The following is a 13806-nucleotide window of genomic DNA, read 5'->3' on the forward strand; positions in this document are numbered from 1 at the left end:
ACACATTTGGTGTCAGAGGTGTTGTAGGGGCGCCTGGGTGGCTTAGCTGGTTAAGTGTCTTGCCTTCGCCCCAGGCCATGATCTCAGGGTCCTGGGATGGAGCCCTATGCCAGGTTCTCTGCTCAGCAGGAAGCCTGCTTCTCTCTCTGCCCCTCTCTCTCTCTTTCTCAAATAAATAAATATTAAAAAAAGAAAAAAGAAGGAAAAAAAAAGTGTTGTGAGTAGGGGCACCTGGCTGGCTCAGTTGGTGGAGGGTACAACTCTTTTTAAATAAAAATTTTTTATTTTATTTATTAGAAGGAGAGAGAGCGAGACAGAGAACGAGTAAGCAGAGGGAGAGAGAGACCTGCAAGCAGACCGTACTGAAGGCAGAGCCTGATGTGGGGCTTGATCTCATAACCCTGAGATCACACCCTGAGCTGAAATCAAGAGTCAGATGCTTAACCAACTGAGCCACTCAGGTGCCCCGCATGCAACTCTTGATCTCAGGGTTGTGAGTCCAAGGCCCACGTTAGGGGGAGAGATTACTGAAAAAGTAAAAAGAGCCCAGAATATACAGTCATACATATAAACACATCTGTTGAATGACTTTGGAGCTGTAACCAGAGAGTCAAACAAAGCTCAGAAAATACTCAGGATTCAATCAAAAATAATTTTCAGAGTTCCATGATGCTATGATGAGTAGAGAGGAATCGACAATTCCATCAAGGTCATAGGTATCAGAGCTGGACTGGAGGCATTTAAATATCCTCAGACACAAACAAGCAAAATCCAACCAAGAGATGGTACACCTGGCAAGGAGATCCCTGCTTCCAAGACTCAAGAGATGATACCACACCACGGACATGAACTACAAGGGCTCCAAAGGTGAAAACCATCCTAGGTGGAGGGCAAGGAGCCCGGATGCTGGACCCACGCAACCTCAGCGAGTTGGGAAGAGACTTTCTGCGGCTCGGGTGCCAGGCCCGGGGCACCTCACTACGCCTCCTGCTTCCCTCAGCCACCTCCTCCCAGCTGGAGCACACAGGAGATGCCCAAGAAATGATTCCTGAAGCAAAGCCTGAGTGAACAAGAAAGAGAGGAAGGAGGATAGGAAGGAAAAGAACTCCTGGCTTGGAACTTACACGTCCCCACTCCTTGTCCTAAAGCAGCAGCCAAGCCACAAGAAAGGAGTCAGCCCTTGCAGCTACACACAGGAACGGGACACGTGGCAAGGGATCGCATGAGCATGGGAGTACGCAAAGGGAAGGTCTGCGCTGGGGGGAAGGCACTGGGGCGGCAGGCCAGGAGAGATGGCAGGGCTGGGGGGTGGGGGGGGTGTACACAGGGGAGCAGTAAGAAATGGGGCTGCAAAGGTATTTGAGACCAGACTCCAGAGAGTCTTGGAAGCCAGGCCACAGCCATGAGGGCTTGCTTCTAGGCAGGGGATGAATCCCACTAGTGGAGTCAATCTTCTGAAAGGTTCCCAGGGTTATGCTGGTGCATCCAACATGCTGGGATGAAGCAGGAAAACCTGGTGCGGAGGAATGCTGGCATTCCAGGTGTATTAGAGCGCCAAGCCTCTGTGAAGGAGATGCAGGAGAAACCCAAGAAACAGAGGGGCAGGAAACAGGAGACGGGTGATGCAGAAGGAGAGGGAGAAGGGAAAAGGATTTTAGGGGTAGTCCCAAGCATCTGAAAACAAAAGCAAATGAAGCGAGAGGAGAATAGGGAGGTCAGTGGATTGCCAACATCCCCAGTCATTCCCGAGAGACCTCAGCCCATGCTAGGCTTGATCTAGAACTATGGGACAACTGGAAAATGCCAGATTTCTACCTCAAGGCCCATCTCCCTCCCAGTACCAGACTGCTGAATCCACACCACCAGCTGAGTGTCTAATGGGCATCTCAAACGCAGCATAGTCAGAATTAAGCTACCGTTCAACTGAATTCCATACAGCTGCTGGCCACATGCCCCACGCCCAGGGCACACAGCTCCCCCAACTCTGCTGACAGGGGCTGCCTCCTTCCGGCTGCTTGGGCAGGAAGCCATGGAGCCGTCTCTGACTCTCCCTCACTCTCACACCCCACATCAAATCTGTCAGCAAACTCTAAGACTCTATCTTCAAATTCTGTCAAGAACCCACCGGGTCTTGCCACCCCCACTGCCATTCTCCCTCCCCGAGCACCGCCATCTTGGCCCTGGATGACTACAATATCCCACAGCAACCCCCAAATTAATCTGTTACCGAGGTATCGCTTTAGCATAGGGTCTAGAACCGAACCTGTGCCGTCCCCGAGGAGTGTCTGTACTTGCAAGGAACTTGTACTTGCAGCTGGCTGGTAAGATCAGTACAGACTGCTGCACAAGAACTTACCAACAACAGGCACTTCCAACAGAAACCAGACCCCTGATGCATGCGGAACCCCGCCCCCCCAACAATGCCATGAAGCAGAAGATCGTAAGTGACCCTGTGAGGCTGGAGGGAGGAAGACGCAGAGGGATGGGCTCTGGGCTGCAGCAGCCACATGGGCCACTTGTCCCTCTCCCCACAGGTAGGCCCATCACGAATCCCAGTGTGAGGCCGAGTCACAGTGGGTGCTCACTGTGTCCATCAGAAGTACCAGTGGACGATCTGCCTCTGGGATTTCTCTTCCAGTCTAGATTGTCACTATGGCACTGATCACCACTTTTTTTTTTTTTTTTAAAGGATTTTTATTTATTTGGCAGAGAGAGGTCACAAGTAGGCAGAGAGACAGGCAGAGAGAGAGGAGGAAGCAGGCTCCCTGCCGAGCAGAGAGCCTGATGCGGGGCTCGATCCCAGGACCCTAAGATCATGACCTGAGCCGAAGGCAGAGGCCTAACCCACTGAGCCACCCAGGCGCCCCGGCACTGATCACCACTTTAATCAAAACTTTCAAAAGGCTCCAAAGTGCAAAGGGTCAAGATCAAGGAGACATGCAGAATGGTGCTCGAGGCTCGCTAGGAGGTGGTGTCATTGACTTACTGCCCACTCTGCCCTACGGTACACTACAGGCATCCTAGTCTGACCTTTGCCCTCGCCATTCTCTATCTAAATTCTGTCCACTCTGAAAGGCTCTGCTCCAGAGCCACCTCTTCTAGGAAGCCTTCCTGGTTCAACAGCTCCAAGCCAGAGTCTCATCTGAATTCAGATTATTCCGCCACGCGGCCCGTCATTAGGTGCTGCCTTGAGAAGGATCCTGTGCTTCTTTCCACACTCTCATGTCACTGTGCCTTAGTGCATGTCTGGCTTGATGGGGCCAGAGGCAGACGGATCAAGGTCAGCAGACAATGCCTGCCAGGACGCCCTCAGGAATGGGTCCTAGGGCTTCGCCCAAGAGGTCAGTGATCAAGGAAGCAGTCAGCACAAACACTGTGCCAGGGAGACTATACACCTGAGAGTGAGAAAGCAGGGGTAGGGGCTTGGAGAGGGGACAGGTCCGCTCTGAAGAGAGACTAGCACAGAGGGCAGAGGGGGTTGTATACCAGGGAGTCAACCAATGAGCAGCAGCAGGCCAGCCTGAGGCAGAGGACTCCCGCTGGCGGGAGCTGGGATCAGCCTGAATCTCATTCTTTCACATGGCTAGCTGCCCGCTGCTTGCCTGTACACAGCGCCCCTCCAGGTCAGCTTGCTGGTCCTCAACCGAGAGCCCCTTGCAGTTGCGACCACATGCGTGCTTCTCATCCCCACACCGCCAGGGCCTTAAGAGTTGGTGCCAGATCAACGTGTCTCCGAGAAGTCCCCATTCTCCTCCACCTCGGTCATGGACAGCCACTTTCCGGCTGCCCGGCGCCACACCTAACAACCGCGGCTCCTACGTCTGTAATATTTATAGGTTGGCAGCTGTGGAATCTGAGCGTTCCCTTCTCCGCTGGCCAAAGACAGGCAGAACGTGATCCATTTAATTCTTCTGTGCCCTGCCCAACAGTTTGCAGGGCGCCCTTGAACCATGCAGCTTGTGATCTCTCCTTCTGAGACCGCTGTTCCATACCAACCCTTGGCCCACTCCCCCAGGGTCCCCAGAGGCATCTCACGGAGCAGAGAGAGGGCACAGACTGCCACCCTCAAAGAAACTATGCATGATATAGACCATCTTTTGGTAATTGTTAGTTTCAAATGATTCCATAGCCTTAGCACTGACCGCCAGGAACACCTGTGTCCCACCCCCGACCGCCCCCATCCAGGAAAGGGCTCTACCTCAGGGAGGAAAGATTCCGCTCATTGATGGCACAGGCTGGGAAAGAATGTGCCTCTGCATGGAGTGGCCTTGTGGTGGCCGGGGCAAGTGGCAGTCTTCTAAGCCCTCATACAAAATGGCACTTACTGGACCAACACTTTCTAGTTCCTCAAGACATCATCATACTCTGCTCTTGAGATTATCCCCCAATGTAAGTCTCCTCCTGTCCACTCAAGGGCAGCACCAGGCTACTCTTCTGGTTTCCTATTTCCCACGGAGCTCAGTGCATAGGCTTGGTGGTTAGCAGGAGTTCAAGAAATAGATTCCCATGTATTTAAACCTATTCTGCCTTTCTTCCAAAAAGGATTGGAGGTTGCTTAGAAAGTATGTGATATAAGCCATTAAAACAGATGAACATATCCTCCTGAAGGGAAAACAGGAAGAGTAAATGAAGCTAATAGGGTCAAGGGCATGCAACAAAAAAGGTGAGTTTTGCAAAGTTGCTAAAGGTGGTTACAAATTCAGCTCTGGGTTTTCTAGGGGTTAAAGGGGAAAAAAACGTGGTCCATAATGAAATTCAACATACACAAAAGATGAAAGAAAAAAACTAAAAACAAAAATCCACCACTTGTTCAAGAGAAGTTCAGCTTCTGTTGGGCACTATAGGATAATTTCCCGAGCATAAATTCCTACAAGTGGGATTTCTAAATTAAAGGTTTTGTAGATTTTTAAAGGCCTTTGATGTATATTGCCAATTGCTCTACTGAAAGGTTGTCCTGATTTACATTTCTACTAGCAGTCTGCTCTCTTCCCTACACGAGGGATTCTCTTTTAGTGGGGATGGGGGGTGGGGGTGCTGGGAGTTCTGTGCAAATGAGATAGATACAAATTCAGTGTTTTCATCTGTAAATCATGGAAGTAAATTATGCTGAATGTTTCTCACGTCATATGAAAATGATATGATCCTATCATACCAATGCCCTGGAGGAACTGTCTGCCTCGTATCCTATACATAGTTTTTACTAAATTCTCTTTCTTTTTTAAAGCTTTTATTTATTCATTTGACAGAGAGAGAGTGAGTGAGTGAGCATGCGCGCACAGGCAGGGGGAGAAGCAGAGGGAGAGGGAGAAGCAGACTTCCCGGTGAGCAGGGAGCTTGATGCAGGGCTCCTGGGTTCATGACCAGAGCCAAAGGCAGAGACTTAACCAACTGAGCCACCCAAGTGCCCAATTCTCTTTTTCTACGGAGATCTCTTTTTCTATGAAAGGTATTGATGATTTGCCATACATGTTATTAATATTGTTGGTTGCCTTTAAGCTTTTTGACATCTGAAAGTTATCTTTTCTATTGTAAAAGGAAATTAACCCCCTTTCCTTCAATTAATCTGTTAAATATTTATTAAGGCCCAATGCTGAAGCCTCTCAATTTTACTGAGAGGATAAGGAACTAGTTCAAGGTCACTCAGTGGAAGGTAGAGACAAGACTGAGTTGTTGGTGGCCTAGACAAGAGAGGTGGTATCAGTGAAAGTGGAATAATATAAGAAACAGGAAACAATGCCCCAGGCCTGGTAGAGGTAGGAGAGTTGACATTCTTCTTGGTAGGTACCTCTAAGACGCTTCCGCAGTCATCTGTGAGGGTATGCTCCACGACCCAAGCATGTCGCAGAGTCACGTTTTGTGCACATTTGTGTGTGAATACATGCATGCACACAGACATGTACAGAAGCTGGAAGAGAGGAGGCAGGAGAAGCCAGAACATGACTGAAGGGCCTTTGTTGGGGAGTCAGAGGAAGACACACATCAAAGACGCCTGCTGGTGTATACGGGGAGTAGAGAATAGAGAAAACTCAGGAATGTCTCTGTATTGCTGCAAGGACCAAGATGAGAAATCTATGGTCCTCAGAAGAAGCAGGGCACAGCTGCATGTAAACATGGGCACTGAAGGGCAGCAAAATCTAGGTATCACTAAGGAAAGATCTGGAACTACCCAGCCTACCAGTAGGTCTCACCTGGAGCCCCTCCAAGAATGTCTAGTCACAACCCAGGGACTGAGGCTGAGGGACATTCACACTGGCTGACTGCACCCCTTTCCCACTATGCAGTTACAGTAAGATTGTGACGGGATGCCTGGGTGGCTCAGTGGGTTACGCGTCTGCCTTTGGCTCAGGTCATGGTCCCAGGGTCCTGGGATCGAGCCCTGCAAAGGGGGGCCTTGCTCACTAGGGAGTCTGCGTCTTCTTCTGCCTGCTGCTTCTCCTCCTACTTGTGCTCACTCTCTCTCTCTCTCTGACAAATAGATAAATAAAATCTTAGGAAAAAAAGTAAGGCTGTCACATCTCCTTTAAGCGACACACAGAGTTACCTCTGGGGTGAAGATCTGAATCCTAGGACCAAGGTGTGTTCTTTAAGTGAACAAAGGGGACCAAGGAAAACATTCAAAACCCTCCAGCCCTGTCCTTTCCCTGTCATCGTCTGATTGCAGAGGACCCTTGCCCTGGCTCTCTTTCCCAGTAGCCCTACACCGGCAGGGCCTCTGTGTCTTCTGCTGATAACATTCTTTCTCTCCATTTTACATTTAAAACTCCTACGGTTTCCAGATCTCCATTTGAACACAACATTCTTACCTTCCCAGCAATCCGGATTCCCTGTTACAGGCCCCGCTGGCACCGGGGACACCGTCCTTCAGACCACTCACAATCACACTTACATTTATTTGTACAATTGACTGATGGGGTATGAGCCTCCCGTCTAGGACTGTAAGCACCCTGGGGGTAGGGATGGGGTCTGTTTTTATTCAAGACTGTGTCTCCCAGGGCCGGAAGAATAGACCTCCTCTAGTCAGCTCTCAACAGACCTCCTCTAGCCAGCTCTCAGTAAATAACTTGACGAATGAATGAATGAAAGAATTCAGAGACCTGAAGTTTCACTTATCCTCACAAAGGGGCAATTTAACCCTCTGTTCAGTACCACCAGCCAAAGGTCATTCCTGATACTCCTCTCAACAGATGCTGCTCCTACACCAAGGCCCGCATGATTTAAGTCTCTGTGCAAACAGAGTGCGAGAAGGAAATAAGCCTGTGATATCTTCTTTTAGTTACTCAACCCGGTACCCTTCCTTCTGGACCAGTAAACATTTCCTATCTATCACTAAGCTTTTGTTTGGGAAGGGAACTGATTTCATTTTTTCAAAAGGAGGCATGAGCCTCCACAATCCTGAAGGGTTAGCTTCAATAAGACCTAGCTTATCAATACCCAAAGTGTGGTCCCTGGGCCACCCGCATCAGTGTCACTTGGGGGCTTGCTAGAGAGACAGGAGCTCAGCCCCACTCATAGCCAGACCCAGGGAATCTGAATCTGCCTTTTCACAAGCTCCCTAGAGGGCTCTTACGTGCGTTTGGAATGGAGAAGCACTGACTTAAAATTAACTGTTCATTTTTTTTAAAGCTTAGCTCCAAACAAAGCCATATGCTTTCTCTAAATGGTAAAGAAAAAGCTCAAAGAACCTTATGAGTCCCCTCTAAGCAGTGGAATTTGTGGCTAAATTTTGATTTGCCTTTTTTCTTCCCCCCTCCTACTCCCTATAACACAAGAAGCACTGAGAACTCAAATATTAGCTGTGTCTGCCTAGGGCTAACTGGGACCTGGTACTATGCCTACCAAGGAAATGAGTTTAATCCTTTTTTAAAAATTGAGATATAATTGACATAGAAGAATGCATTTAATTCTTAATAGGTCAGTTAAGTGCTTTATCAAGAGAAAAGCCAGCCAGGTGAAGGCTGGGAAGAAGGTATTCACGTAATAGAGAATAACAACACAGTTTGCCTCACTTAATAACCGTTATTCCCAGAAAACACACGATTAGTACTTTAAGTCCTAGTTTTCAACACTCTCAGGAAATGAGTTTTCTCACCTTCAAGTCCCAGCCACTCAGCCCTCACTACTGTGCCTCAGGAACGAGGAAATGCTCTAGATCCCTTACCCTAGGAATGCTCCCAGAGACTCCTTGTGGCAGGGATTTATCAGGCCCACTTTGTGGATAAGGAAACTGAGGCTCAGATCACGATAATGAGCGATGAGGAAACAGAGACTCAGAGTCTCACTGATTGAACCAAACAAAGACCATTCCTAGGTCTGTCTGGCAGGTACCCTTAGGATAGGGTTCTGCCCACGTCATTTGGGATTGCGGGCTCCACAGCCCAACTGCATCAGAGAGAACAAGGTCAGGCGCTGAGAAGGGGCTGTTCTGCCTGGACAAGTACTTCAAAAAACAAAAACAAAAACAAAAAACAATGGCTTTAATGGGGTATAATTTACACACCACAGAACTCACAGCATGTAATTTTTAAGACAGCCAGGAACAGGAACAGTTATGGAAATAAAGATGTCCTTTTCCCTCTAAAAGAAAAGCCAAAGGTGTGCTGAGCCAGTCCAGCAAGTGTTCGGGGAGCCCCATGGAGTCAGGAAGGCCTACCTTGGATTCCGTACAGCCGGTTGAGGCGTGACCGCCGGGCCTCATCGGTGTAGGGGACAGCGAGCCAGGGCATCTCACTGAAGTACTGTTTGAATGAGTCCTCGGACCTACAGAGCACACATGGAAGCAAGGCTCTGTTATCCCCAAAAGCACCACTGCAAGGTCCTCCCCACCTTCTACCAAGCTACGGCCGGGGCTCTGCAGGTTTGGTGCCCCTATTGTGCTCCTCAGACACCAGATTACGGGGTGGGGGGGTGACGGACTATTCTACCCACTCTGGTGTACACGGAGAAGCAACAGCCTCCACACAACAGGCAGATGTGGAGTAGGCCATTGCAAGCAGCCACTCCCTGGGTCCTAGCAGTTGAACTCTGGCCCAACTTCTCATTTGTCAGCAGAGACAGGTGGCACTTTTATAAGCAGCCTAGGTGTCCATGGACACTGCGCTCCCATGACACTTCTAGTCTGTCTGTATGACAGTGTATAAGCACACTCTTAACCAAGCGGAAGCCTGGGATTCCAAGTATAAAAAAACTCAAGGAACGACAGATCTAACCACAGTGATAGGAAGAAGATGAGGGGCTCCCCGGGGCTGGGGTTTGAGGGTGCGGACTGAGAAGACACCTTGTGATGATGGAAATGTCTATACTGATTACAGGGGTACAAACACTGGCCAACAGTCATTGAGTACGTAAGTGATACTTCAATAAAGTTTTTTTTTTTTTTAAGCTTTAAAAAAGTGACTTTTCCATGGGTTATGCCTTCAAATCTAATCCCCAGTTCCATGCAGAGATGGGGATCTGGGGATGGAGCACGGCACAGTGCAGACTTCAAAGAGAAAGAAGGGGGGCGCCTGGGTGGCTCAGAGGGTTGGGCCACTGCCTTCGACTTGGGTCATGATCTCAGGGTCGAGGGATAGAGGCCCGCATCAGACTCTCTGCTCAGCGGGGAGCCTGCTTCCCCCCTCTCTCTCTGCCTGCCTCTCTGCCTACTTGTGATCTCTGTCTCTGTCAAATAAATAAATAAAATCTTTTTTTTTTTAAGGGAGACTACTGCACATATAAATTGCAAGTTTGTTGAGGAATGGAGTAATGGTATCTTTTTTTTTTTTAAGATTTTATTTATTTATTTGACAGACAAAGATCACAAGTAGGCAGGGAGGCAGGCAGAGAGGAGGAAACAGAAGCAGGCTCCACGCTGAGCAGAGAGCCCGATGCGGGGCTCGATCCCAGGACCCTGAGATCATGACCTGAGCTGAAGGCAGAGGCTTTAACCCAATGAGCCACCCAGGTGCCCCAATAAATAAAATCTTTAAAAAAAAAAAAAGAGAGAGAGAGACAGAAGGCTCTCGGTGTGCTGGCAACCCGGAGAATGTTCTGTGAACAGGGACTTAAGAAGCAGGAGCACCTGGTGGCTCGGTTTGAATGGGAGCTGGGGTTTTGTGATGAAGGAGCTTCGCTGATGAGTAAAACCAACAAGAGGGCCTGAAGCAGAGGAAGTTGCAGTGAAAAGGACCTGACATGCTCCAGGAGTAGACTTCACCCTTATTGTCTTTAGGACAGCCCCAAGGCCAAGCACGTGGCCAGAGTGAGGGGAAATTATGGCACAGCCATCCCAGACAGGTGTCAAATTTCATCGTGATCCAAAACGCTGAACAAATCAGAAAATCACATCCTGATCTCTAATAACCCAGGCTGGAAGTGGACAGGCCCCAATATTTACAGCAAGGACAGGTTTTTCTCGGCTCCCCTTCAGACAGTTGTGCGAGGAAATCTGAAATGTATCTCTCTGTTTGCCAATCATCCCACATAAGCCTTCCCCAACCTCCATCTCCACACTCTACCCTTGGGAGGTGAGATGGTAAGGCCAGAGAAACGCGTGTTAACCACCTCTGGAAAAGGGAACCACATGGCCTCTCGCCCCAGCTCACGTTACCTGTCCGCACTAACAAAGATGATCTCAAATTTCTGGCCTGCCTCCTTGATCTTCCGGTAGGATTCCACCAGGACCCGGGTGAGGCTTCGGCAGGGTGGGCACTGCAAGAGGAAAGGGGGATCCTGCAGCCTGACGCTGGGTCTGGCCTTCCCATTTCCCAGCCACTTGCCAAGAGAGACCGGGTAAGCAGGAATCAAGTAGGACTGGGAGAGCAAAACCCAGCTTATTCAAGGGACAGAAACAAACACGGGCGCCTCCCATGCACACGGGGCACGCCAGGGGGCGGCAGTTCAAACAAACCCCTGAGGAGACTGCTGGAAGCCTCATCGGAAAGGGTCAGGAAGACTACACTTTCAAACCAGTCAAAAGAGTCATCTTCTTGCTGCCATCATCATTCATAATAATAAGCGCCCGTAACGTGCCAAGAATGCATCAGGTCCAGGAGGAAGTAAGAACACTGGGGAGACCTGCCCGAGCAGTAACACCTCCAAGAGCCCACCACGATGGGCCCTGGTGGCAACATCACTGCTCCCTTCCGTCTGGACTGAACACTCACCCAGTGTGCGGAGAAATAGACTCCCACGTGAGACCCCTCCAGGCTGCTGCTCTCCAGGGACTGTCCATTATTTCTAAGCAAGGGCCCTGCAATGACTTCCCTGAAGGGTTTAGGTCCCCAAGGGAATTCCAAACCTGAAAACAGGCAACAGATGGTGAGAACGTTGTTAAGATTCTTCCTTACCGCCTCTGGCCCAAGAGACCCTGGAGAGGCACGGCCTGACAGCGTTACCATCAAAAAGTACTTGTTAACACAAGCATAGACTCTGGGGCTAAAACACAGGGACACAGGTGGAATCCATTCGTGGCAGAGCCCTACCTACCTCTGAGACAGTGGTTCCTGAACCCGGGTGATCACAGGGCCCGTCTATTGGGCGGGGTGGGGGGTTGGAAAGTTACAGAAGCCTGGGTCACGCTCCGAGTCTTGGGATCTGGGGCTAAGGCTGAAGAGGTATGTCCAAAACAAAGCCAAAGAGACTCCCCAGGTAAGTCTGATTCTGGGCCAGGCTGGGGAATCACTGCCTTGTGGAGTTTCCTCAAGTCCAGCTCTGGAACCTCAGCAGCTCCGAACTCTGACAGCGTTTTAGAATCAGGCGGGGAATTTTAAAATACGATGCTCCTGGGGCCCACCCCCAGAGATTCTGATGCGGTTGGTCTGGGCTGGGGCCCGGGGAACCCAGTGAGAATTAAATCCAGTCAAAAGAAAGAGTAAAACTCACTCAACCCAGATGTTCTACATTCTGATGACACATAAGCCCCAGGCAGGAAGAGCAACAGAACAGTGTTTTCTCACGGGGTGGTCTGCGGACCACTGCCTCAGAAATCGCCTCGGGTGGGGGGGATGGGAGAAGCACAGACTGGTTAAAAATGCAAGTGGCCAAGCCCACCCCGAAACAAAGGGACCCCAACATCTCTGGAGGTGGGGCTGGGAACTCTGCATTTTTAACCAGCTCAGAGTAGAGAGAGAGTGTGTGTGTGTGTGTGTGTGTGTGTGTGTGTGTGATCTGAGAAAATGAAGACTGGGTTCTACCAGGCCTGGGTTTTAACTGAGGGCTGTTCTTTGAAGCAGGTGAAATTTTTCCGGGGAGAATCCGTGACCAGGGTTGAATCCCCTGATCGGGAAGTGAGGGAGGGAAGACCTCACAACACTTGAGGACTCCAGTGCAGCAGGGAAAGAACCAGAGCTCAGACAGCCGGTGAGCGGGACGGTGATAAGCTCTCGGCCGCCCACCTGGCCAGTCAGCAAGGCCAAGGCTGCGGGACTTGGGCAGCACCAAAAAATTAGGTCAGTCACCTCTGGGGCCAGGAGAGCGACACAGAGACTGTGACTTTGCGATGGTGACAGTTTAAAGAGACAAAAAGCTCACAACCTTCGAGTCCGCCTCTAATTGTTAAGGTGACAGTTACTATGGACACAGCACCGAAGTCCGTCTCCGGGCTCTCATGGCTTCTCACTCAGCCCTCAAAACCGAACTTCCCTTTTCCGATTCCATCTCCTTTGGCCCATGAATTGAAGCCCCCAGCAGGGACATTCTGATCTCTTTAAAAATCTTAACCGTGACCTGGAGAATACTGTAACTTCCTCATGGCCAAACGCTCTCGCCCAATAAACTCGCTCATAGACATTTCATCTGCATGTTCTCTGCCACTGGGGGCGAATTCAGGGTAGGGGGACGGAACGGGGAGTCCCGGATGGCCACGTCAAGGTCCTACCTTCTGGGTCATCGCGGATCACCAGCAGCCCATTCCTGCACACGACCTTCCCGGTGGTGGCGTCTAGGAATATTAGTGAGGGAATGTTGGAAATGCGGTATTTGTTCCAAAGTTTAAGCTGTAAGAAGAACAGTGAAACAGGTGGTTAAGTCCAAGCCGCACGAATTGCAGCATCCTTTCTGCGCTTTGGGCCCGAGCGGTGAACGAACCGGAACACACCGAAGCACAGATCAACCAACAAGTGAAGCTGCGGGCCCACGGGCCCTGGCGCTCCGGGGCAGGGCAGGGGCGTCTGAGTCCCACCCAGGCAGGAAGGGAGGCTTTTTGTCGGTGCCTTTCAACCCTCTGAGCAGGCAGGTGCTCCCCTGCTTCCCTGGCTCTGCTGTGCCCCCTGAGCCACAAAGGAGAGGGGACAAGGGTATTCAACTGAAGACTAAGTAGCCAGAGTCTGGCCCGCTCCCGGAGCACCGGCAGTGGCCGTGTGTGCCGCTCACCCACAAACACAGGGGAAGCAGCATCCTGAGCCAGCCCCAGCCTTCAGTTCTCGGTGCCACTTAAAACAACCCACAGTCTACTGGCAGGCTCTTGAGGATGGCTGTGCCAACAGCCCAGGACAGGGAGCTGAGTGGGGGCCGGCTCCCTTTCTGTGCTCCCAGCCATCGGGGTGAACACCATTCAGGTGGGCCACTGGGCGCTCTGGAACTTGACTGCCAAGCCCAGAGAGCGACATAATTACACAAAATGTCCAACTACCAAGGTGGCTCCAGAGAAGAAAGAAACCAGGGGAAACGGAAGAATGGCCCACTGGTGATTCAGCTGCTGCCTCCCTTCCGGGGGCCAGGGGCCCAGGCAGGGGGGCCGGCCGCCTGGGCATTGGCAGAATGGGGCACGGATGTGTCCAAGGGAAGCAGGCACCAGAAGTCCAGCTGCACAGAGCAGATTACTGTTTTCAA

General features: G+C 50.6%; 1 protein-coding gene across 1 annotated transcript in view; it reads right to left on the minus strand.

The window, feature by feature from the left end:
- NXN (nucleoredoxin) overlaps positions 1–13806 on the minus strand; it is a gene marked incomplete at its 5' end in the record, with an annotated part of 150212 nt that overhangs the window by 13319 nt on the left and 123087 nt on the right. The window contains 4 exons of the mRNA XM_080826215.1: positions 8651–8757; positions 10586–10686; positions 11142–11275; positions 12854–12971. Of these exons, the coding sequence (XP_080682341.1) occupies positions 8651–8757; positions 10586–10686; positions 11142–11275; positions 12854–12971 (460 nt within the window). The remainder of the gene's footprint in view (positions 1–8650; positions 8758–10585; positions 10687–11141; positions 11276–12853; positions 12972–13806) is intronic.

This window comes from Martes martes (genome assembly GCF_963455335.1).
Source record: "Martes martes genome assembly, chromosome: 16".
Lineage (NCBI taxonomy): Eukaryota > Metazoa > Chordata > Mammalia > Carnivora > Mustelidae > Martes > Martes martes.